Raw genomic sequence first — 25,463 nt, forward strand, 5'->3', positions numbered from 1 at the left:
GTTGTGTGGCGTTTATATGACCAAGAAGGCAGAATCATATAGTTATAGTCCTTTTATCTCCCCCTTCGAGGCCATAGAAATTCAGTGCGAGAAGACAACGGATCCTGGGCCTTGATCTATGGAAGCGTTGCTGTTTTTTTTTTTAAACAGAGAGCTCCAGTTATCGATCAAGGATGGTTTTTCAAAGATTGATTGAAGTCAAGTCATAAGGTGCACCAGACTGCACTTAAAATTGAAGTTCCAGTTACACCATTACTCACTCACTCGCTCGCTCACTATCGAGGCTGATACAGCTCCGGGCTCCGGACTCCTAGCTCCTGGCTCCTCCGGACACTTGTCTCGTCGTTCTCATTCTTTGCCTCTCACCCCCGCTCTCCGCGGGTCTCGATCGAAGTTGCCACACAGGGAAACGGGGAAACAGGGAAACTCGCCACTGAGCAGGAGCAGGAGGAAAACGCCGTTAACGTTGGCGTTAAAAGTCTGCCATTACGGGGTGGGCGTGGAAGCTTCGGACACCTGACTAGCCGGAGGCGGGGTGCTCCGCAGTCATCCTCCCAACTCATGTATTGCGATTAATAAAGGATATCTTATAAGGTAAATTAATATGAACTCAACAATTAATTCATCTGTGAATCTCTCAATACAGGATTGCCTCTAAGTGATAGTCAAAACCTTCCAGAATCCGGGAAAGATAGCATCCAAGAATTTCCCATGTTGAGAGAACAAAAGCATATTTTTGACTAACTCGTATAAGACAATAATGAAAAAAAGACTGGATTCTTGTCATTACATTGTAAACCAAAATCCCACCCCTGCTTCCTAGTATTTTTGTCATTAAGTTTATCTGCAAGCTTTGCTGAATTACTTTCGGATTTGTCTTGCTTGGCTATTCTTCCTGGAGTTAGGGGGAGTTTGGGTGCCTTGCTGTTCATCTCTACATTACTCTGTAGCTACAATTAAGAGCTAAAAGATTGCCAAAACGTTTTTATATACCCTTTCTGTTTTTCTCCTTTTTGGTACCTTTTTCAGGAGTTATTTGACACCTGCATCGTATACTACTAAGTGCAGGGTGTTACCCAGGCTAATGGGAGTAATCATCCTTTCCTTGAGCAATTAATAAAACAATTTGACAGATCCTCTCAGCATTCAGTTTTTCACAGATTGCTGCACCACCTCCTTAGGTTTGCCTGTAATATAGATCCTTTCCATGAACTACTTCAAGAGTTACAACTATTACGCCTGGAGAATTTGGCATTAAACCTGACATTGTTATTACAGTGTACAGATATAAACTGTAGTTCCTTCAGGTGTCCCCACACGTTTTGGGAAATTCAGTGAAGTTAAGAGAATTTTTAGATTCTCTTACTGTGCGTTTTGCATCTCACCCTGCGGAGTTTAGTTAATGTGGCTTGGAAGAAGAAATTAAGATAGAGTTGGTTTATTAGCAACGTCCTCAGTAATTCATTCAATAACTTTATTTGATCTAGTTTAAAACTATAGATCATAAAAGTATACATATTAAAAATAGATCTTCTTTCTAAGACAATAAAAACGAGTGGGACGTAGTACTTAAGAGTACCAATTACAACCTCTAGTCAGTAGGGCCTCAGATTGAGCAAATTTGTTAAGTCATTTTCTGAATTTATTGATTTGTTACTGCTAATTTGACCTTACATTATAAGATAAGAGAGACAAAGAGAAAGAATTAAGAATTATTCTAGTATGTCCGGTGGCTACTCATTACGAGGTTCCAATGGAACCAATTCCCTAAGAAGGAACAGTACAATTTGGGGCAGTCTGGTTGTGTGTGACTGAAAATTTAACGCAACGCTGGTGAAAGGCTGGTTGGCTCTGAATTGTGGTGATGCTAGTATGAGTCATGCATTTACTAAACACCCTCAGGAGAATGTAGGAAGAGTTTAGTCATCTTCTGAGAAATAGTAGAAAGCAGGAGTGCGTTGCCTCCTTTATATTAGATGGATGAATGATACTGATAATCATGTATTCCTTATAACAATTGCTGTAAGATAAGAAGGAAAAGTTGTTATCACTTTATTGTTGGGTATTGGTGCCTGTGGAATGTGGAATTAATCAGAAATGGGCCTCCAACAAAGATTTTCCCAAAGACACTTAAGAGGTGATTCAAACAATTGATGGTTTGTCATTAATTTCAGATCCAGCATGTGAAGCCTAATCCAGCTGCAAGCATTATTTGGAGATCCTATTCAAGTGTTTTCTTTTGACAAAATCTCTCAATTATGCGCTAATTTTTGGATTCACATGGATAAAGAGGCATAACCTATATGTCAATTGGTCTACCCAAACAATATCTTTGCCATCACACTCTTAGGTCCATTGTTATGCTTCAGGAAGTTCTTGGTTGCCAGTGATAAGATAAAGGATTCTATATCTAAGTTGATAGTGGATAACTTCTTGTCAGTGTCTCTGGAGTATCATGTTTATTCTCCAGTTTTTGTAAGCCTATAGTTTACTTACTTTCCCATCATAGTGAGAATGAGTGTGTTTTATCAATAAACCTGGTTCCATTGTTCCTCTTGGACGTGTATATCTTTAACAGAAAAGGAGAAGGAAATGAATTCTTATTTATAGGACAATCTGCAAAATGAGCTAAATGGGCCATCTGCCAATAGCGTGTCTTCTCTAAACTGCAATATGGTGTTTTTTATTGCTTTCTTTTGTCCTCCTCTGGATCCAGTAAGGAGACAGGAAAGGAGGAGGTCAAAAAAGAACCAGACAAAATAAGACTTCAGTTTCCTTAGTGGAAAACAAATTGATGTAGCAAAAGCTCCTCCAAGGAATTTGAGGCAGTTCTAGCAGAAAGCAGGATGCAGGAGATCAAGGAGTGTCTAAACCATCTGGAGCAAGCAGGAGAATGATTTTGTGGCATAACCAGTTAGATGCTTATTATCCTGTTATACCCAGAGCCAATCAAAGACCTGGAAGAGACAGTGAAACAAATGGAAGTAAACATCCACCATACTGATTGGAAAATAGGTAAAGTAGTAATACCAGTCAGAGCTAATGTCCCAAAGAAAATTCAGGACTGGATTATCTGAAAATTCAGAGAGGATTTAGGAAAGCCAGAAAAAGAAAATAGAATCTTCCAGAAGCAGAGTTTATTATTACAGCTGTGCAAGGCGGAGCCCGTAAGTGGTCTTCTGAGTCCAACAGCCGAGGAATATATGGGTGCAATCATTGAAATAATTTCAGCCACTTATAACAACACTGGACTGCATCCCAGGTCATCATTTTGTGCCCACTATGGCACCTCAGACAGGAACCACTCATATGCAAATCAGCCTTGTTCTTGATCCAACTGAGTCAGTCCAGACCGAACTGTCAGGCTAGGTCCCATCTGAACCAGTGGAAGCACCCCAAGACCAATTGAGGAACGAGCCATATGCAAACCAGACGTGGTCCTTCTCCGGTAGGAGCAGTCCAACCCAAACTGCCGTCTCAGGTGCCGTATGAATTGGAACAAGCAACCCCAATACTTTTTGATTTTCCTGCTCTGCCAACTTTAAACTTTATTCAGATTAATTAAAAGTTGTTTTTCTGTATCTTGTAAGATTTTCAGGATGTCTTGGATAGCAAACACAGAATCTTCAAAGTTTAAGATCAGGGAAAGCGAAAGCAGTTAAGCCGAAGAAACAATGTATAGAATTGTTGTAAGTAAATTCCACCCTAGGTAGTAAAGATTTTCAGTTGTCTCAAGAACCATTGTTAAAACTTCGTAGATACGTTTCTAAAGACTTATTCAACCTTTTGGTCTGTTTTATTTGTCTGTGGATGGAACCCTAGTGAGAGTGCTCTAGGAAATTTTTTTCATTGCAAAGTTGAGGTCAATACTTAGAGATATATTGAGGGCCTCAATCCAAGACAATGTTATTAGGAAAGCATCAGAACCCCTTTCAGGGAACCACGGGTCACGCAGGGGTTACCTGGCCCAACTTTTGCGGTTGAGGTTTTTTACTCCTGACATTTCAGGGCCGGACCTACTATGGATCCTGTGCAACTTGGCCAAATACCCCTTCTGCACTTAACTCTCAGTGGTAGACGAGAACGAGCAGTCTAAGGCTCCCTTGGCGGGGAAGTGTGGATACAGATTAGTGAACATGGTTCATAACTCAAAAAGCACACAGCAGCAGCAATAAATCAATGACCAGCCAAATACTGCGTATTTTATCTTTGTCTACCTAGTCAAAGCAAGGTTACGACACACAGACAACAACACATTTATCCCTTGAGGACGGGGTTCTATTGTTTTTTTGGCAAGTCTCTGTCCCACACGTTCCTCACAGTGGGGTTATTCTCCATTCACTGGTGACCGCATCCAGAGAATACTCCATAGCAGGCCTTATCTAAGACTCCGTTCTGACTCTTCAAATGCAGTGAGTCCCCCAGGGCCCAATAGGCCTGTAATAAGTCTTACCTACTCTGGCAGGGAGGGAGCATGCAGCGTCTTGGCGGGTGCCCCGTCCGTGGGCGCTCTTAACAGTTCTGGTATTGCTCAGGTGAGTCGGCAGCACGTGGACTTAACGGCATCACTCGGCAAGCACAAGCTCTCTCATCCTATGCGGTTGTGTTCCGGCAGCGATCAGAGATGTTTCCTTGCTTCTCCTTAAAGGTAAATATCCAGACACCCAAAGGGAGTTTAGGGGTATTGGTGGTCCCGATGCTCCAGATCTCGATTCCGCTGAGGTGTTGATGCTCCTAAAGATTTGGGGTCAGTTAAATTCTTGTTGCTCCTGATAACCTATGGGTCACCACTGCCCACAGTTCACAGGGCTCCTGCCTGATCCACAAGGCCCTCTCCTGACATACGGGGATCACCGGCTCATTCCTCCACACAGGTAATTACTCGATCAGCGCATTAGCCGTCTCCTCACCTCGTACCAGGAGTCTACTCAACAGGGCTCATTACTGGACCTCACTCCCTCCAGTGCTCTCCTCTTCCTCAAAGGACACATTCGTCTAGGCAAGCAGGCAGGCACTGGTTCTCCAGGCTCCTGGACAGGCGGTCTTAGTTTCCTTGGGTGATACCCTCTCACTTAGCAGGGAGACTAGCAGCTTGCCCAAGTCCTGGTCATAGGCGGATGTCTTGCACAGTTTCCTCTCCTCACATTCTGTCTGGCTGCTTGCAAATGACAATTTTGGGGATCTCAACCTCCCCTTCTTATATTCCATTACCAGACACCAAATGTGATTTGAGGTCTGGGTCTTTGAAGTTTTATGTTTGGCTTCTCCTTCTTCTGAAATGCATTTTTCTCTCCCTTTGCCTCTTGAAAAGCTGTCTGTCACAGAAGAAGAGACTCTGAAGTGAATAGTCCCACAATACTGTCCATGGGTGTGACTAGAGTTCACATCTGGATGTCAGCCACAGTGATAAACACAGTGCATCAAAAGGTTCACCTTAGGCGCACAGCCCTAATCTTTATGAGTTCCTTATCCGCCCGATCTACTTCCTGAAATGTCTCCAGTCTTGTGAGCTCTTACTGAATTGATGTGCACACTTTGAAGTGTACTAGGGGAGCCTCGCTCTCCCTCCTCCAGTGTATCCCACCCAGCTCACAGGAATGAAGTAATACACAAATCTGTCTGGGGGGGATTCCTCTACCTCATCATGTCTTCACCAGGCAGGCCTGGGCCTCGCAAAATGAAACCTAGGGTTCTCCATGTAATGTACCATTACAGGCACACTTGCACTCAGTGTATGTACACAGCAGACAAATTGTCCAGCTGTGTTACCTTCATGTATTGTGCCACCACAGGCACACCTACACTGAGCTCACACATTCACTCTGCATGCACAGCTCAGTATTGAAGCCTTTTGGTACTGTACCATTTGTAGGTACACCTACAGCCAGCACACACATTTACCATGCATGCACTGCACAGCAATATATTCATGTACTGTACGCCTTGCATGTACACATACACTCAGTACATGCACTCACCATGCATGTACTGCACATCACTGCTCTATCCCTGTATTGTTCACTTCCCAGGCACACATACAGCCAATGCAGAGTAACCACTCCTTTACTGCACATCACTTCATATCTATTTGATGTAGGCCAAGGAGTTAAGCATTCAGCAGCAGAACTTCAAAATGTTAGTGAGCATATAGACCTCACTCTAGTGACACAGTTTAAAAAGGACCTGTTCACTACTACTGAACAGTATATGCTGCTACCACTATGCTTGTGCTGCTTAACTCCTGCTGAAGGCAGTAACCTTCCACCGGTATGAGGGTAGCACTTTAGGTGACCCTCAGGGTTCAACAAATCGGCACTCTATAAGACAGGCCTATGTCATGGTGCGCACACATGAACCGTTACTAAGCAGAGGACTTTTCTGTCTCAACAGAAGGCCACGTATTGTGAAAATATCTGAAATTAAATAGTTTGCCATTTGAGCTGCAGTATAAACGTTAGCCAGTGGAATGAATGAATTGGTGAAATAATCAGCCATGACTATGATCACTGAATATACTTCAGAAGGTCTTAAATCTAAAGTGAAATCAGTGGATATTAACTCCCAGGTCTGTTTGGAATTCCATTTTTAACAACTTTATTTTATTTGTATAGCACAATCACATGATTATTTTAGGCTGCAAAAGTCCAAATTTCTTTGAGAAACTATCTTGGGCTGACCACAAGTTTCACAAGATTAGATGTATTGTTGATGTCTTGTTGAACAGTTAGCCACCAGAAGTGGTAATTGAACAATTCGTTCAAGACTCTTTGACCTCGGTGACCTCCAGCGACTGAATCTTGGCAGTGTTGTAAAATCATGGAATTAAGTTGTTCTTTAAGGATAAATAACCTTTTTCTTAAAATCATCCTGTCTTTGGAATAAAAGTGTTTATTCTTCCTTTTGAACCAGGGGGAATTATTTTGTTTTAAAGCTCTTCCTTGACTTGATCCAAAAAGGAAGTTGCTGTGCCCTGAAAAGTGGATGGTGAAATATTCTTTTCATTGAAGTGAATTTCGTGTTCAGGGTATTGACAAGATAGACAATCAGCTGCAGTACTCTGAGAACCAGGAATTAAGTCTATCTCAAAGTTGAACCACTGAAAGAACAAAGCCCATTTGACTTGATGGCTGCCTGCTATAAGACCTGTAAATCCCCATGATGAACTTGGAGAGTTGATTGATACTGTGCATCTAAATAAAATGTCACAATTCTTTAAAGATTTTTTAATGCCAAGAATTTTTTTCCACAACAGAGAAGTCTAGGTCAGACTTTGATATTTTCCAGGAGTAGAAGGCAGCAGGATGTTAAACTGAACCATGAACTTGAATTAGAATAGGTACTGGTGGAAGCAACATTTTGTAGTGGTAGATTGTTGAAGAATAGGTGCTTCAGTAAATTTTTCTTTCACTTCTGCTAAGGCCTGACACATTTCAGCAGAAGTTCCTTTCTTTGTTCAGCAGACCAGTGATTGGAGACACAAAATGAGAAAAGTTTCTTATGCATTTCTTGCAGACATTTGCAAGTTAAAGAAAACATTGAAAATGGATTCTTCCATTCGTGTATAGCTAAAGCCTTTCTATTATTCATTGCAAAACCTCCAGGAGACTAAACTAAGGGCCTCATATCTGAGAAGTGACGCATCGCTGCGTAAAAGCAGCGATGCGTCACTTCTCAGTGCGTCCTCCTTGCGAAATGATGGATGCGTCATATTTACTGTATGATGCATCATGTCGCAAGGAGTTACAGATACGTCAGTATTTCTGACGTATCTGTAGGTGCAAAAGTGACGCATTGCTGGAGTGTGTCACAAAAGTGACGCAACTCCAGCAATGTGTCCTTTCACATGGGGCAAGCCCCATGTGAAAGGGCCTGCGTCAGTCTTGCGCCTGCTGTGAGGCAGGCGTAAGATATTGACGGATTTGCACCCTCGAAGTGGCGCAGTGAAATCTCATAGATTTCACTGTGTCACTTCTACGAGGCTTACTTACGTGAGAACGCCCACCCTGCATACATTATACCTGACGCAGGTATAATGTAGCGCAGAGGTTTACAAAGTGACGCATCTGCTTAGATGCGTCACTTTGTAAATAGGGCGCAACAGGAGGCATGTTTTACGCCGCCGATGCGTCACAAAAAGTGACGCAACGGAAGCGCAAAACTGTGGCAAGTCCCCATAAATAAGGCCCTGGGTATGTCATAGAGGTTCAATCAAAGGTGCAGTAAAAGCTGATGTTGACGTAGCCTATGAAGCACTTCCTTCACATGTTTGGCATTTTCATCCGGATTTGTTAAAAAGATTAAAATGCCATCCAGATAGAATACCATAGAGGCATAGTTACAAGCTGGCGATAAAAAATTATCGCCGCTTTTGCTGCTGTTTTCGGCCGAAAAGCGGCGATAATTTTATCGCCTAATTAGCAAGGTCACGCTAACGCTTGAAACTCTCCTATCATCAAGCCCCACGCTATGAAGCATAGCGGCAGGAAAAGTAACCCCTGTTATCGCTACTTTCCTTACGCCTGCTTCAGGACTGACTTAGCCATGATATCCTATGGAAGGTGGATATCATGGCTAAGTTTGTGAGTCCCTATCAGCAAGCTAACGCCGCACTATGTGAGATTATCGCTGGGTTTCCAGCGATAATCTCACGCTAGGCAGTTAGCGATAGGATTTTTATCGCTGAGGAGATGAGCGTTGCTAATAGCACGTTATCTCAGCGATAAAAATCCACGTTACCCGGCGATAATTATCCTCATGCTAAGAGTGCTGAGCGATAATTATCGCCGGTTGTTGCTGATATGCCCCATAGTGTGGAGGTGCAAATCAGAAATAATAGAATCCATGAATTGCTGGAGGGTAGATGGGACATTACTGAGTCCAAAGGGCGTAAATTCAATTGAAAATGCCCAAAAGGTGTCCTGAATGCTACTTCCACTTGGCTCCAGTGTTTATTCGGATAAGATGAAATGCACCTCTTAAATCTAATTTAGTAAAGATTTTGGCTTTGTTAACTGTTCCTAAAATATAAGAGATGAGAGTAAGAGAATACGCGTCCTTGACTATTATTCTTATTTAATCTATGAAAATATATACCAAACCATACCTCAGTTGAATTTTCTTGGGTACAAACACAATCTCACTCCAGCTAGAGATTTGGAAAGTGTAAGATGATATATTTGTTTAATTGGAAACAGAGGATAAATTATTTTCCTTTTGAAATGAACAATTGCACCAAAACTGTTACCCCATATTCTGAAGATGTGCATTGTGGCATATGGAATGCAGACCACAGAATCATAATCTATGTGGACCAATTAATGTATGGAGTATATTGAATGAGCCGGAACTTTCCTAAGATCACTGGAAAACTGGGAGAAGCAGTTAAGTCGAAATAACGTTTTTTTGGAAGCTTGGCTATGATTTACCTTGAAGGGGGAGTTTGTTCTTTTACAAGTCTGAAAGAGCCAGGAGTCTCCATTGAACGACCTTTAGGATGTGAAGATTATCTTTGGGAACAGTGGGCATCAGATGTCCTTGTGTCCATTATATAGCCATATATATGCCAGAAGCACCACAGTCAACTGATACTGGTGCAATTATGTCATGGAATTGCAGAGTTGCTCTTATAATTGAAAAACTGGAAGATACTGTCATGTTGCTTAGTTGAGGCAGGGGCTTTCAAGGAAGTTCTTTTTTATGGATCAGTGATGAAGAACCTTTTTAGATCTAGTTGTGCATTTTTGAGTTACATGTCCTTCAAGCGCCCAGTAAACATATTCCCTTTTTTGTCTACGTTCCTTTTCTTCATCTGAAAAGCGGCCACTAGTTACTCCAAGTTGCATCAGTTCACCAGCATGTTCCTTTACCATATCTTTCAACATCCGTGCAGCCACTGTTTCTCTAAAAGACAAACAGAAGATATTTTTCTTGTCTAATCTTCATTAGAGGTGTTATGATTATTATGTTTTTTCTCTTCTAAATATTCCCCTGTTTACCTACACATGCTACTCATCAGAAGAGAATGCATGAAATTAATATAGAATGCAAATTATTTTTGCAACGTGATAATCAAGTCTGCTCAAATCCAAGGCTGCTCTATTATAGATCGCGCAGACTTGATTGTAATGTTGTAAAGAAAAATGACTTAAAACAATTGTGCATTCTATATTATTATTATTAGATAATTTTATTCAATATGTAAAAATATCATAAAAGCAACAAATGATCCAAAACAGGTTACAGGTACAAGCATAAAAAGAGTTAATAATCCATCAGTTTAAAAACCATATGATACAGTTTCAGTCCAAAGGTTAAAAGATTACATTGCACCTATCCCACATCCAACCAACTCATCTACAGTCATGGGGACCATTCCTAAAAATAATAGGTAATTATGACACGGAATCTACAGGTTACCGCTGCCCTTTGTATTCCTTAATCTAAATGCAGCCCTTAAAAAATTAATGATACAAAAAAGTGTAAAAGCATCTGGAGCCAATTTAAAAAATAACAGTGCCAACCGTGCCTGTTTGAATCTGGCTTTCTTTAAAATTCCCTTCAGGAAGAGTCTCCTGGGATAAGAGAAGAAAGGGCATAGTAGGATGAAATGGAGGGTTTCCTGAGGAGATCTATGATCGCAGCCACAGGGCCCCTTCATCTCTATAGAAGGTGTGAACCCTGCCGGGTCTGCTAAAACGTGATGCAAGAGATTCAGCCTAAACCGGGTCATTAAGAATCTATCATGAGCACTGTTTATGCAAGACAGGTAGGGTTCAATGCCTCTGGCAGACCTAACTACTAGGTGTTCCCTCACCGACGGCTTAACTAGCTCTGTGTCTTCCCGGAGCATTGAGGCATATTTAAAGAACCGGTCCTTAAACAGAGCCTTATCTTTCATACCTGCTTTAGAGGGGTTGGCAAATAGGTCTACAAAACCAATTTTCTCAAAAGTCTCCTTCACGTATTTGAGCCAGGGAATTTTTAGCCCATGATCGAGGGAAAGGCAGTCTTCTATAACCTTCCTGTAGAAAACCGCCTCCTCGTTTGCCCAGATCTTTATCCAACAGACTAAGGGTTTGACTGCCATGCTGCCCCTGATATATCGGACACCCAGTTCTTCATGAACAATGTTGGCTGGCGTGCTCTGAGGTACTTTTAGCAGGCGCCGGAGATACATATTCTCTTCAGTTTGTAACTGTATGTCCTGGGTTAAACCTCACACCTCCCTTCCATACAGTACTATAAAATGAAATGAAGGGTGTCCTGAGGAGATCTATGATCTATGATCGCAGCCACAGGGCCCCTTCATTTCTATGGAAGGTGTGAACCCTGCCGGGTCCGCCAAAACGTGATGCAAGAGATTCAACCTGAAACGGGTCATTAAAAATCTATTGTGTGCACTGTTTATACAAGACAGGTATGGTTCAATGCCTCTGACAGACCTAACTACTAGGTGTTCCCTAACCGACTGCTTGACCAGCTCTGTGTCTTCCCGGAGCATTAGTGCATGTTTAAAAAACTGGTCCTTAACCAAATCCTTGTCTTTCATACCGACTTTAGAAGGGTTGGCAAATAGGTCTACAGAACCAATTTTTTCCAGGGTCTCCTTCACGTATTTAAGCCAGGGAATTTTTAGCCCGTGGTCCAGGGAAAGGCATTCTTCTATAACCTGCCTACTAAAAGCAGCCTCCTCGTTTGCCCAGATCTTTATGCAACAGACTAAGGGTTTGACTGCTATACTGTCACTGATATATCGGACACCCAGTTCTTCATGAACAATGTGGGCTAGTGTGCTTTGAGGTACTTTTAACAGATGCCGAAGATATATATTCTCTTCAGTTTGCATCTGTGTGGCCTGGGTAAAGCCCCACACCTCGCTTCCATATAGAGCTTTGGCACAGCACATAGCATTACGCTCAAGACTTATAAGACCGAAATCAAAGAAGCCCAAGTCGGCTATTACAGCGGAAAAATTTCCGGTGCATCTAATTCTTCTCGGGAAACCTTCCGTATTGTCAAGGAATTTACCTCAGGCATTACGGCCCGTGATTCTTCGAAACCTACTACTGAACGTTGTAATGAGCTGGCGGACTTCTTTTTTAATAAAATTCAATTAATTCGAAAGGCATTCACTGAACCCGACCTCAATTCTCTCGCTCAAGCAACCACTGTTAGGAGGGAATCGCCCCTGCTGGAGATATTTCCTCCCCTGACTATGGACACTTTCTATAATATCTCCGCCCTTATCAGGAGTGGATCACCTCGAGATCCTGTTACTCCAAAAATTCTCACGTTAGTTATGGCGTCGGTTAGCCCATTTTTGATGGGCTTGATTAATTCTTCCTTCTCCTCTGGAATAGTTCCATCCTTATGGAAGAAGGCGTTGGTCAAGGCACTTCTGAAGAAGCCTGGCTTAGATCCAGACTGTCTTGCCAACTACCGTCCCATCTCGCTTTTGCCATGGATTGTCAAAATTGCGGAGAAGTCTGCAAATACGTTTCCTCTCCAAACATTTGGAGGAGGGTAAGTTCCTACATCCGACCCAAACAGGGTTTCGTCCCATTCAAGGGACTGAGACCGCCTTAATGGCTGTGGTTGAGGATGCAAGGAAAATACTTGATTTAGGAGGGTCTCTAGCCGTGATCTTGCTGGACCTTAGTGCAGCATTCGATACGGTTAACCACCGTATTTTAATCCACCGACTCAAGGGGTTGGGTGTAACAGGTCCAGCGCTCAATTGGCTGTGTTCTTTCCTAGACGATAGATCTTTTCAGGTCTCTGGGGGCGAGGCCATTTCTAGCCCTAGATTCTTACATTGTGGAGTGCCTCAGGGCTCGTCCCTGAGCCCCACCCTCTTTAATGTTTATATGTCCCCTCTGGCGGAGATTGTCTTGCCCTTTGGGGTGCATATAATTACATACGCAGACGACACCCAGTTAGTGGTGGCATTTAATAATAAAAGTGGCTCTTCATCTAGTCTCGGCCCCTGCCTCGAGGAGGTGATGAGGTGGATGTTTGAATCCCATCTCAAACTTAACGGTGATAAGACTGAGCTTATGTTGCTTGGCAATCCTTCTCCCCTCGAGGTTGCCACCATCTGGCCACCAACTATAGGCCCTAAGCCAGCTTCTAAATCGGTAATAAAGAGTCTGGGCGTTTGGCTTGACTCTGAACTTAATTTCAAAACTCAAGCCATAAAGGCAGTTGCTTCCTGCTTCTGCATTTTGAAACTTTTGCGTAAAGTTTTTCCTCTGCTCCTTTTTTCAGCAAGGAAGCCTGTAGTTCAGGCATTGTTCCTATCTCGCTTTGACTATGGGAATGCTCTCTACCTTGGTGCTCCCGGTGCAGTCTTTAAAAAACTCCAAACTATGCAAAATTGTGCCGCTCGACTGTTGGTGGGTGTTCCTTATCGCTAATCAGCTAAACCCGCTCTTAGATCTCTACATTGGCTTCCTATTCGGGAAAGGGTTCACTTTAAAGCCCTGTGCACCACACACAAGATACTTCGAGGTAAAGGCCCTGACATTATCTCATCTTTTGTTCTACCCTATAAAACTCAAAGACAGCTACACTCCAGTGATCTGCATCTGGCATTTGTTCCTAGGATCAAGAGGTCCAGAAGCGGAGGCCGTCTTTTTTCTTACAATGCTCCCAAACTTTGGAACACCTTGCCGCTGTGCTTGTGTAAAGAATCTGTTCACTCCATCTTTCGTAAAAGGCTCAAGACCTGGCTTTTCCCACAGTGAGTGCGGAAGTCCATTGTGGTTCATACCTTAGCGCTGGGATGCCTCCAGGTAGCCATGCGCTTTATAAATGCTACTTCATTAATTCATTCATTCATTATATAATCTTAATATCTGCTCAGGGGATCAACGTCCTAGCCTGTGCGCAAAACTCATTATGGACACGGTACAATTGGTCATAGCCCGGGGCTTTTCTTCTATCTAGTGTTTAACATTTAGTTGGTGGTCAAATAAAATCCCCAGGTATGAAAAGGACTGTACCTTTCCTAGGTGATGCGATCCGATTTTTTACCCACTTCCATTACATATGACTTTGCCAGGCTGGGTGATACATTCAGAATCTCCATAAATGACACAAACCCGTCAATTAAAAGCTGCAAGCCTTTGGGGGTGCGAGCTAAAAGTACCGCATCATCTGCATAAAGCAGAACAGGGATCCCCCGAGTACCTATCCTAGGGTTGTCCACCTGTAACATGCTTAATTCACGGTCCAGACCATTTATATATAGTGTGAACAAAAAGGGAGCAACCCTGTCTGACCCCACTAGAGCACAGAAAGGGTTCTGTTGTTTTCCCCTCCTGACTGTATCTGACCACTGCCATGGTGTGCGAATGCAGGGATTTTGAAATGTTAATGAGCCCTGGGTCCACACCAAGCCCACCAATAATAGCCCACAGTTTCCCTCGATTAACTCTATCAAAGGCCGCAGTCAGGTCCATGAATGCCAAATACACCATCCCTTGGTTGACTATTGTATATTTGGCCAAAATAAGGTACAGATTAAGGCATTGGTCGGTGGTAGATTTTCCAGGTCTAAAACCAAATTGGAGGTCAGTTATAACCCGATGCTCCTCTGCCCAGTCAATCAGCCAGTTTAAAACCACCCGTTCTAACACCTTCACTGACACATCAATAAGGGAAATCGGGCGATAACACTGTGGACTATCCTTGTTGCCTTTTTTAAAAATAGGGACAATCGTGGCAGTGGTCCAAGATACTGGCTTTACCGTGTCAACTGCTGCGTTTATGACCCTAGTCAGGATTGGCACCCAAAGATCCACTTTACTGATGAAAAGATCGGGTGGAATCCCATCCGGGCTCGGGCCGTATTCCTGGTTAGGCCTCCAATTTTTAACTCTCTCAATGAAAATCTTCATGGGGGTGTGACCTGTTCCCAGTGATCCTCCAGCAACTGGTTCGTGCTTGAGTTATGGTTATAGAGCCTTTGAAAGTGCTTGTGCCATTTCTCTGGCAGGATATTGTTACTCAATCCCGGTTTGTCAGCCTCTTGAAAAGATGGGTTATTTATAATTCTCCAAAAGGTGGTAGAATCCCTTAGTGCCACCGCCTCTGATAGATCTTCCCAGGCTTGTGTCTGTAGTTGGCTTTTGCGCCCTTTGACCGCCAACTTATAGTTTTTCTGGCACAGGGTCACCCGCTCCCTATCTCTTGGGGACATCTTTAAGGCGTTTTTCAATTCTCTCAGGGCACATGAGCATTGATGGTCAAACAATCTTGGGGTGTCCAAATTTGCCTAATGGACTGGGACTCTCAACAGGCTGTCGACTATTTGGGCAACATCTTTGAAAGCGTCCACTAATTCTGCCCCTTCCATTTCAGGGTCTAAACACCTCTGGATAGCATGTTCGCCCTCCTTTAAAAGCGATTCATAGAAAGCCTCACCATTTTTATATCTTTCCCAATTAGCCTATCTCTGCTGACAGTTGCCTGGGGGTTATGAGACCTGTGGGTTGGCTTACTTATGCCCCTAACCTTGTGGGCGTTTACCACCTGAGGTTCACAGGTGTCTTGATCTTCAGCTGTCCCCAGGCTGAGCTCTCCGCCCCTCCATCTTTGGTCAGTATTGAGCACCCAGCTGTTATAAGCGGTGTCTGCTTCCCCCACCCGATTTAGTCAATCAATGTCATCCATATCTCTAAGTGGTGCAAAGGTGTTACTTATCGGCACTATATTAGCCTGCCAAAGATCACCCTCCTGTCGGCCCACATATCCGTGAGGCATGTTAGGGTTGACCGAGTGTCTGTAGAAAAAACCCGGCAGAAGCATTTTAATGCTTAAGTCCGCATTGGCTAAATAAGGCCCTCTACTCTGGGAAAGGGTCTTGCACACAAGTTCGGGGAACCTAAGTGTCACGATCACACAGTCCCCTGGGAATACTTTCCTTGCACCGCCGACCCAGGATACTCTCCTTGCCATCAAGATGTGTCTGTGGTCTCTAATATTGAACTCCACATGTCTACACATCCAATGCGCCACCTTATTGATCAGTTGTGTCGTGGGTTCCTCCCTTTGATTGGTATAAGCTGGGACACCTGTTAGGACAACTGTATACGGGCTTGAGGCAGGGGGAAGGTCTAGAACAGGTAAACCAGGAGTACTCTGCGCCAATTGCGAGACCATCTCTTTTGCTTGCTGCGGCACATTATATCCCCTTCCTGATCTAGAGGTATCCACTGACTGAATTGGAGGATTACCTGGGGTCACTGTCCTAGAATCCCTTGACCCCCCATTCACAGAACTTGGGTTTGGTCTCGATGTTTCAAGACACACACGTTGGTTACTATTAGCCCCCCACATTCCACTAGTACCTGATCATTGACCCCCTTTACCCTCTGCACCATCTCATTGATAGGAGCTGGGGCTTGCGCATTACTGACTTCTGCTCCCCCCCCCCCCAGCAACACATGAACATCTACCTGCCCCTGTATTGGTTAATGCATCATCAGAGTTCTGGAGAAGCGACTGTCTTTTTTCTATTGCCTCTAGTTTACATAAAAGGGGTCCCATGAGAGTAGCCATCATAGTCTCCAATCATGTCCAGAGCTCGGGATCATCCCTAGCCTCCACTGCTGTGCAATTTTCACCATGTGGAACACAGATCCCGGCCAATCCATTATTAGGTTCTGATGTCCGCTTATCGGAAAACCTATTTTCTTGATGTTTAGATCTGGGCTTAGGCTTGGGCTTCTGTTTTTGTGCGGCTCCCCCCTCGTGCGCTTTGCAGGCGGCTCATCCATGCTTGCTATCAGAGATTTCGACAGGCTTATCACACCATCCCTGGTGGCCTTTTTTGATCGGGTGATAGCCTCATCACTGACAGATGTAATTTCCATATGCACTTTGGGCGGGCTCGCTATTTCTTCGTTCGGTATGGGCGAATGGCCAGAGTTCCCGTCCCCTAGGGGCTTCTGGGCCGGGTTGACAATGTGAATCTGTGCAACTGTAGTCAATTCCGATCCCGCTGATGATAGAACTGCATTCCCGTTAGTGCCCAGGGCCGAGATGACGGTACATATATTATCCACAGACTGCGGTGCGCCTGTAGGGGACTTGGCCATAGCTATGCCTCCCATTGAAGACCGTTTGTGGGCTGAAAGGGTATCAAGCGAGAGTCTTTTCCCTGTCAGCTGGATCTGATGGGTCAAGAGTGACTCTGCTCTTGTCAAAAAAGCGTCCAGGGTCCCTGCAATTCTATATTAAATCTAATTTAACCTGAGTTGATTGTTCTATCCTAAATCATTGTTATTGGGATGTCAACAAAGTTTCATTGAAAGCTGATAAGGAGAAGTCTTGTTTATTGTTACTGTTCAAAGAATACAGTCTTGCAGAATGAAAATAAGTAAAAGGGCACCAGGGTACTTTCTGCTAACTGTTTATTCTGAAAGGTTCAACAACACGTACATTTATTTTATCAAAACTGGGCACAGGGTGTGAAAGGATAGAGACAAACTTCATGTCAGGCAACAGTAGACGAGACAGGCAATGCAAGATTGCATCACTTACTACGGCTGAAGGCTAACAATAAGGCATTCAGCCTTTACTTGCTGCATTTATCAACCCAGCTGCCAGCTCAAGGCGAGTATAGCAGACTCTCCATTCATATTGAACATAAAGCCTTATTCTTCAAACAGATATGTGGATGTGAACCAATTCTGAAACTCAAATTCAGCTTTGCATTTGGTGCTAAGATTAGCTTAGTAAATAGAAGGATGATGGTTCAATTGCGAAAACGCTGTACAGCAAATACGCTGGTGTATTTTGTTGCTGTTCATGCTTTTGATAATCGTTGCATTATGCTTCTCTTGATTGTAGTTCCAATTCAAATTGTGTGAACTAGGAAGGATTTTGATTTTAAAATATTTTTTATATATATATATCTGTTTCCTAGTGTTTTGAATATGTTATTCATGTTATTCCTTAATAATAAGGGGTTTGTATTTCATTAACTATCTCGGTGACATCTCATAGGATTGATCATTACCTAAAACATATCTCACACCATGTGCGAGAGGATGATGTAGAAAATGTATCACAGGATGTGACCGTTGACCTGAATTACTGAGGTAATTTGGTCTGTAAGTTGAGCAGATATTAGGACACAAGCTAATTCATCTTTAATCCCCCTTAATCCTTTACTGAAGAGACTAAACAAGATGAATTTCACCCAATCTGTCTCTCAAGCACAGGTATAGAAAGTAGTTCCATTAGACTGCAATAGTTGATAGACCCTTGTTAAAAATCCATTAATTCTTGTTGAGCCGTATATCTTTGGTCTTGTCTGTTGAACATTCATTGCAATACTTCAACGAATGATTAGTTTGGGAAACCAGAGATGCTTCCTAGGCAAAGGCAGTTCCATGCATATTCCTAATAATTAATCCATCCTTAGCTCTGGCGGCTCCATAAATATGGGGCTTCAAAGTAAAGTTATTTTGAACAAATGTCCAAGAATTATTTGAGCCTTTTTCGATTACTGTCAAATTTCTTTTCTGAAAGACCAACAAAGGAGGATCCATGGTCCCTTGTTCAGGAGCTGTCAAGGACTGGCACAAGGCAGCATTCTCGATGGTGAGAGATTGAACTTGAATGACTAAGCTATTTAGTGAGGATAGAAGATATTGTTCTTGATCCATACTGATGCCTTGATTCTGAGTGTACTAATGGCATTGAAATCTGTCAATAGCTGGTCTTTTCAAAACCACAGCTTGGTGTTTCTTGACACAAATATAAGCTCTGTTGCTTCCCTTTCTGTCCCCTGGATCCTGAATGAACACAGGGAAGAAGAAGATCAAGAAAGAAGCAGACTGATGAAGAAGACTTCAATTTCCTCAGAGACAAAATAATTCTAAGGAATTGCAGGCAGCTGTGAGGAGGCAAAAAGTAGCAGAAAGCAGTAGGCAGAAGATCAAGGAGTGGCAGCTATTTAGAGCAAGCAACAAGCAGGAGAGTGGTGCTGTAAAGCAGCTAGTTAGCTGATTGGTCTTCTTCTGTATGCTGAGTTGGCAAAACATATTGATGCAGAAGTGAGAACCGAAGGTGAAACTGCATCATATTCAAGTGGAAAACTAACCAACTAGTAATAGGAGGTCAGAGAATTCAAGACTGGATGGTCAAATAATTTAGAGGAGAGGATCCAGATTCAAAGAAAGCCAGACCTAGTAAATAGAATCTACAACTAGCAGTTTGCGACTGCTGACTCAGTCGTGCAAGGGCAGCTCCTGTAAGAGGACTTATGGATCCAACAAACGGCAAGAACCATTCATCCCAAAGAGCTTCAGAAAACCTTTCTGAAGAACTGCCACTGTGGAACGCAGTCCGGTTGCATAGTTTGGAACTCCATAGTCCGCTCGCACAACCAATCAGCAAAACTGCTTCAAGTTAAGGTTGAAAGAGAATAAGCAAAGAAAAGGGCTTGATCAAGCTATGGTACCTGAATGTGAACCACCCTCCCCAATTGCTGGAGCACCCTTGTTTTTATATCTAAAAAGGGTCAAGTTTTTCAACCTTTTATTGATTATAGAGGTTTAAATTGGATTTCCATCAAGAATAAGTATCCTTTACTTCTTATAAAGGATATTTTGGAGCCAGTTCATGGAGTAGAGGTTTGTACAAAACTTGAATATGAGAAGCTTACCATTTGTGATGAATAATGAGGTGGCAAGCTGAAAATGGCGTTTCACACCTCATTTTAAACTTCTTGCAATGCCATTTGGGTTGTGTAATGCTTCTGCTATTTTCAATGATTTGTGGATTCACTGTTCTTTTGAATCAGTCTGTATTACTGCATTTGGATTCTAGTGTGATATTTTCAAAAAAAATATTCGGAACATCACAAACATGAGTTCGGTATGCTAAAGTCTCCAGGAACTTAATCAAAGATAGCTAGAAGAACATCAGCTGCAGACTCCTTTAGGTTTACAAACTAAATTGTTATAGTGAGCAAGCCATATTTCTTCCAGTTAAATAACTACAATTGGATGTGATGAAAATGTGTCATGGCTCAGCCATGTCTGGCCACAGACTATATTGAAGTAAGTATTATGGGGCATATTATCAAGGTCCGGCGTTAAAATTATCGCCGCTTTATCGGCAGAAAACTGCCGCTAAAGCAGCGACAATGGGCTTGATAATATGGCGCAGAGAATTCCAATAGAAGCCCATGTTGACACCAGAACATGGGCTTCTATTGGAATTCCATAGAGCATATTATCAAGCCCATTATCGCCACTTTAGCGGCAGTTTTCTGCCGATAAAGTGGCAATCATTTTAATGCCGGACCTTGATAATATGCCCCCATGATCTTTCTGAGGGTCAGCTGTTCATGATGTTGAAAAATATATTCTTGTTTGCCCAGTTGATGCTCAACATAAATCATTACACTTTAAATTGTTTTGATATGTACAGCTGTTACCTGTGGCTCCAGCGGATTGGCATTCTTACACAGTTTTTATAACAGACCTTCCACAAACTGAATGATATTGTTTTATAATGGTTACTGTAGGTACTTTTTCTAATATGGCTCCTTTTCACATTTGTCCAAGTTATTGACTGTTGAAGAATACCCTTGGTGTTTCCAATTGATATTTTTCACATTCATCGGTTACCTAATGCCATCATATCTGATAGATGTTAGACCTGACAGCCTTAGGGTGGTCTTCCCACCAACATTTTGCCTTTCTACCCCACTTTTCTCACCTCGTTTTTGCTGGTATTAGGACTCTGAGCACTTCACCTCTGCTAACCTGTGCTAAAGTGCACATTCTCTCTCCGCTAAACATGTTAATATTGGCTTATAGCCAATTGTCATATTTAATTTACTTATAATTCCCTAGAAAAGTCCACTACATGTGCCTGGGGCCTGCAAATTAAATGCTACTAGTGGGCCTGCAGCACTGATTGTCCTACCCATGTAAGTAGCCCTCTAACCTTATCTCAGGCCTGCCATTGCAGAGCTTGTATGTGAAGTTTTAAACTGCTGTGTCGGTATGTCAAGATAAACCTTTTGCCAGGTTCATATCTTCCCTTTTTATACCTATAAGTTACCCCTAAGGTAAGCCCCTAGACAATCCAAAGGGCAGGGTACCATATGTTTAAAAGGCAGGACATGTACTTTTACATTTTACATGTCCTGGTAGTGAAAAAATGGGCCATCCTAGGAGGATGGGAAGGAGGAGCTGAACCCAGCTTCACTTACACCTGAATAGACAGTGTCCTGTCCCCACATAAAGGTCTGCATATGATGAAGGACTGTCATTCTGCTGGACTTCTCCTTTGCTGGGCCCCTGCCTTGCTGTTCTGCCCTGCTACCTGCTGTTCTCCTGGTAAACAACCATTAGAACAAATCTTTTACCTCGCATACCATGAAAAGGCAAATACCATTACTCCGTAATGCCATTACAAAGCATGGCATTACATTTTATATGCTTTTACCACACATGCTTTTAAACGGAATTTGTTGTAAATGCATGAATGGTAAAAGCATGTTTTTTAAATGTAAGTATAAAGTAAGTATAGGGTTTGGGGTTGGGGTGTAGTGGTATATGTTATGGGTGTTCAGGGGTAATTTTAGGGTTAAGTGTATGTTTTTGTTTTGGGTGTTAAGGTATTTTTAGTGTTTAGGGTGGGTTTAGTATTTGGGGTACTGGGGTATTGTTAGGGTTCAGGGTGGGTTTAGGTTTTGGGGTTCAGGGGTAATTTTAGTATTAATGTATGTTTGGGGTAGTGGGGTATTTTTAGGGTTCAGGGTGGGTTTAGGTTTTGGGGTGCAGGAGTATTTTTGGGGTTCAGTGTGCGTTTAGGTTTTGGGGTGCTGGGGTATTTTTAGGGGTCAGGGTGGGTTAGGGTTTTTCAGTGCATGGGGTATTTTTAGGGTACAGGGTGGGTTTAGGTTTTGGGGTGCTGGGGTATTTTGGGGGTTGAGGGTGTGTTTAGGCTTTGGGGTGCAGTGATATGTTTAGGGGTCAGTATGGGTTGGGGTTTTGGGGTGCAGGGGGTATTTTTAGGGGTCAGGGTGGGATTAGGTTTTGGGGTACTGGGAAATTTTTAGGGTTCAGGGTGCATTTAAGGTTTTGGGGTGCTGGGGTATTTTAGGGGTTCAGGGTACATTTAGGTTTTGGCGTGCTGGGGTAATTTTAGGGGTCAGGGTGGGTTAGGGTTTGGGGTGTAGGGGTAATTTTAGGGTTCAGGGTGTATTTAGGTTTTGGGGTACTGGGGTAAATTTAGGGGTAAGGGTGGGTTAGGGTGTTGGGGTGTAGGGGGTATTTTTAGGGTTCAGGGTGCATTTAAGGTTTTGGGATGTAGGGGGTATTTTAGGGTTCCGGGTGCGTTTAAGGTTTTGGGGTGCTGGGGTATTTTTGGGGTTCAGGGTGCGTTTAGGTTTTGGGTTGCTGGGGAAATTTTAGGGGTCAGGGTGAATTAGGGTTTGGGGTGTAGGGGGTAAGTCTAGGGTTCAGGGTGTGTTTATGTTTTGGGGTACTGGGTTATTTTTAGGGGTCAGGGTGGGTTAGGGTTTTGGGGTGCTGGGGTATTTTGGGGGTTCAGAGTGCGTTTAGGTTTTGCGGTGCAGGGGTAATTTTAGGGATCAGGGTGGGTTTCGTTTTTGGGGTGCTGGGGTATTTTTGGGGTTCAGGGTGGGTTTAGGGTTATATATATATATATATATATGTATATATATGCATATATATTAAATGTATTAATTAAAAAAGTATATATATATATAAAATATATATATATATTAATATAGATAGATTATCTACTGGCCAGTAGATAGTTATAGTTAGGACCTAGTTTCCATAGGAAAAGCGTTTATTCTTTTCCCAATAACTTTGCCGCCGGTTGACGAATCGTCGCAAAATTTTCAAAACTTGTGGCCTGCTCCGGTCAGCTCCTATCCTGAAAGTTTCGGGGTGATTCGCCAAGTGGGGGCTGAGAAAAAACAATATATATATATATATAAATATAAATATATATATATATATATATATATATATATTGTCCAAAACTTCTCCAAGTTAAAGAAAAGAAAAGCAATCGACGCCGTGTCTGTGCTGAAAGTTATTTATTGCCAGCCGAAAAAGCTAGACGCGTTTCGCCTGTCCTGCAGGCTTGTTCACTAGCAGTTTGGTAAAGTTTTCAAAGGCAATTTAAAACAGTGAGTGACGATCAACGCACGTGATGGACTACAAGTATAGAAATAAACAGAAGACTCGTAGTTCACTAAACTGCAATAGATAAACAGTCCAGGCAAGTGCCACAAAGTGTAAGACCAATTCATTACGGTCAGTCAAACTGTCAAGAATTCCTGTCATGCGAGGGGAGGAAAACGGTAACCAGCGAAAACGGACTACATCTCCCAGGATGCTTAGCGGTTGAGAGGTTATGTAAACAGGAGAGCTGTTACATATCTCAAGGAAAACACGCCCTTATGTAAACAGGAGAGCTGTTACATAACTCAAGGAAAACACGCCCTTATGTAAACAGGAGAGCTGTTACATAACTCAAGGAAAACACGCCCTATAAAGGGAGGAACCGGGAGGTACAACGCTGTCGGATATTGTGTTTACACCGACGTACCTGCTTAGTGAAGAGCAGTGTTCCGGAGTGGTGCTCCAGTAAGGCAAGAACGGAGGTAGGTCGAGTCGTTACTCCCTGGGCCGTGTCTTGCCCCATCGTCACCTGTGAAGGACCCGGAAGCTCTACCGGATAACCATTGAGCTTCGCTTTTTGACTCGGCTGAGTCAAAGCGCAGTGGCGCTTTTGCTGGTTGGAGTCGTAACTCCCAGCCCGACCAGAGATACAGGGACTGCCAGCTGTAACGCACACCAGGAGGTGTTTGCCGCGTTACAGACTCGGAAGTCCACAGGATCGATCGAGCGGCTGCTCTCGGTTCAGTCTTCTTTGCTTGTGATTGGGGTATCGGTGACGCATCACCAGGAGGTGACTCCGCGTCCCGGTGCAGTCTGAGGAAGAGGTTGAGCGGCTGCTCCCTTCAGGTAGAGACCCCGGCTGGGTGTTTCCCTGACTCCTCGATTCTCCCCAACACTCTTCGTGCCCCTCACAGCCTACCGATTGGCATTGTCGGCCATTTCATTTCTGCCCTCTGTTGGCATACGCCGGGATCGGCGTATATGCAGAGGATGGTTAGGACCATCCGTGCTGTGGGCTGGTAACGTACTTAGCCTGGAGGATTCCAGTGACTATAACCTTTGTTTATTCCTTGTATTATTTTTGCCTTCATTAAAATAACTAAACCTTCACAAGTGGTTGCGTTCTCGTTATCGTGTCTGTTAAACGATCCTGAGACGTTCAGGGTGTTACAAAATATCCGACCTTAATAACACTAACTGTCTCCCGGTCGATAACAGACATGGCAACACTTGATGATGTGCTGGCTGCTTTAGCGACCGTGCAAATTGAATTGGCTGCCTCCAGGCAAGAAACAGCCGATGTAAAAGCCAGACTGGATGCTATCCAATTGGACCCGCTCACGCCCAGCACCTCCCTCACGAACCAGACCCCTGCGGTAGTAGTGGAAATGCCGGTAGCCGTCCCCTTGGCAACACCAGAGAGGTACAGTTGGGATCCTAACACAGTGCAGGTATTCCTCACACAAGTGGCGCTACATTTATCGTGCAAACCAAGGGCGTTCCCCACGAGTCAGGCTCGTGTGGCTTTCCTTATATCCTATTTGGCTGGAAACGCGGCACAATGGGCCGTACCTCTGGTGAGCAGGGACGACCCCATCTTATGTGATTGGGGTGCTTTTTGCGAGGAATTCCTGAAGGTCTTCGACAGAAGGGCTGACTCGTACACGGCGGACCGTGAAATGCTTGAGTTGAGACAGGGATCCAACGACCTGGTGCAGTATCTCAACGCGTTCCGAAGGCTGGTTGCGGAAACCAAGTGGCCTGTTGCTAAACAGACGGCGCTCTTCCATCACGGGCTGTGCGATGAGCTCAAAGACGCCGTGGCTCATATTGACCCACAACCCAAGACATGTGAGGGCCTTATCAACCTGGTATTACGGCTGGAACATAGGCTAAGTGAAAGAAAGGGGGATCATGGGAGAAAAGGAAAATCCCTTCCATCCTATGTGACAGTGGGAAGTCCTGAAACTTCCACCGCATCCAAGGGAGAACCCATGGACATCGGCGCAATACGAGCGAGCCTCACAGCCACGGAGAAAGAGTCACGCCGTAAACAAGGATTGTGCCTATATTGTGGCAAAAAAGGCCACTACGTACGTGAATGCCCTGCCAAACCGAAGACGTCACGTTATCGGGCCAACCGGTCGGTAACAGCCGTGGTGGACGTACCGGCGGAAAACTAGAGGACTCCCAGACCAAAGAAGGGGCATCTCGGAGTCACTCATCCATCCCTTCACTTTCCAACTCGGTCACTAAGGGACAACGACACCTGTT

At 43.5% G+C, this 25,463-nt stretch overlaps 1 protein-coding gene across 2 annotated transcripts in view; it reads right to left on the minus strand.

Annotated features, from left to right (window-relative positions):
* The window catches only part of ITGB7 (integrin subunit beta 7), a 1,338,809-nt gene that overhangs the window by 1,270,684 nt on the left and 42,662 nt on the right, over positions 1-25,463 (minus strand). Inside the window, exon 2 of one of the 2 annotated variants that reach the window (XM_085654656.1) lies at positions 9,426-9,900. The exons of the other annotated variant lie outside the window; for it this stretch is intronic. Within the exon in view, the coding sequence (XP_085510782.1) occupies positions 9,426-9,478 (53 nt within the window). The 5' untranslated portion in view covers positions 9,479-9,900. The remainder of the gene's footprint in view (positions 1-9,425; positions 9,901-25,463) is intronic. 2 annotated transcript variants of the gene reach the window in all.

This window comes from Triturus cristatus, chromosome 4_1, assembly GCF_964204655.1.
Source record: "Triturus cristatus chromosome 4_1, aTriCri1.1, whole genome shotgun sequence".
NCBI lineage: Eukaryota > Metazoa > Chordata > Amphibia > Caudata > Salamandridae > Triturus > Triturus cristatus.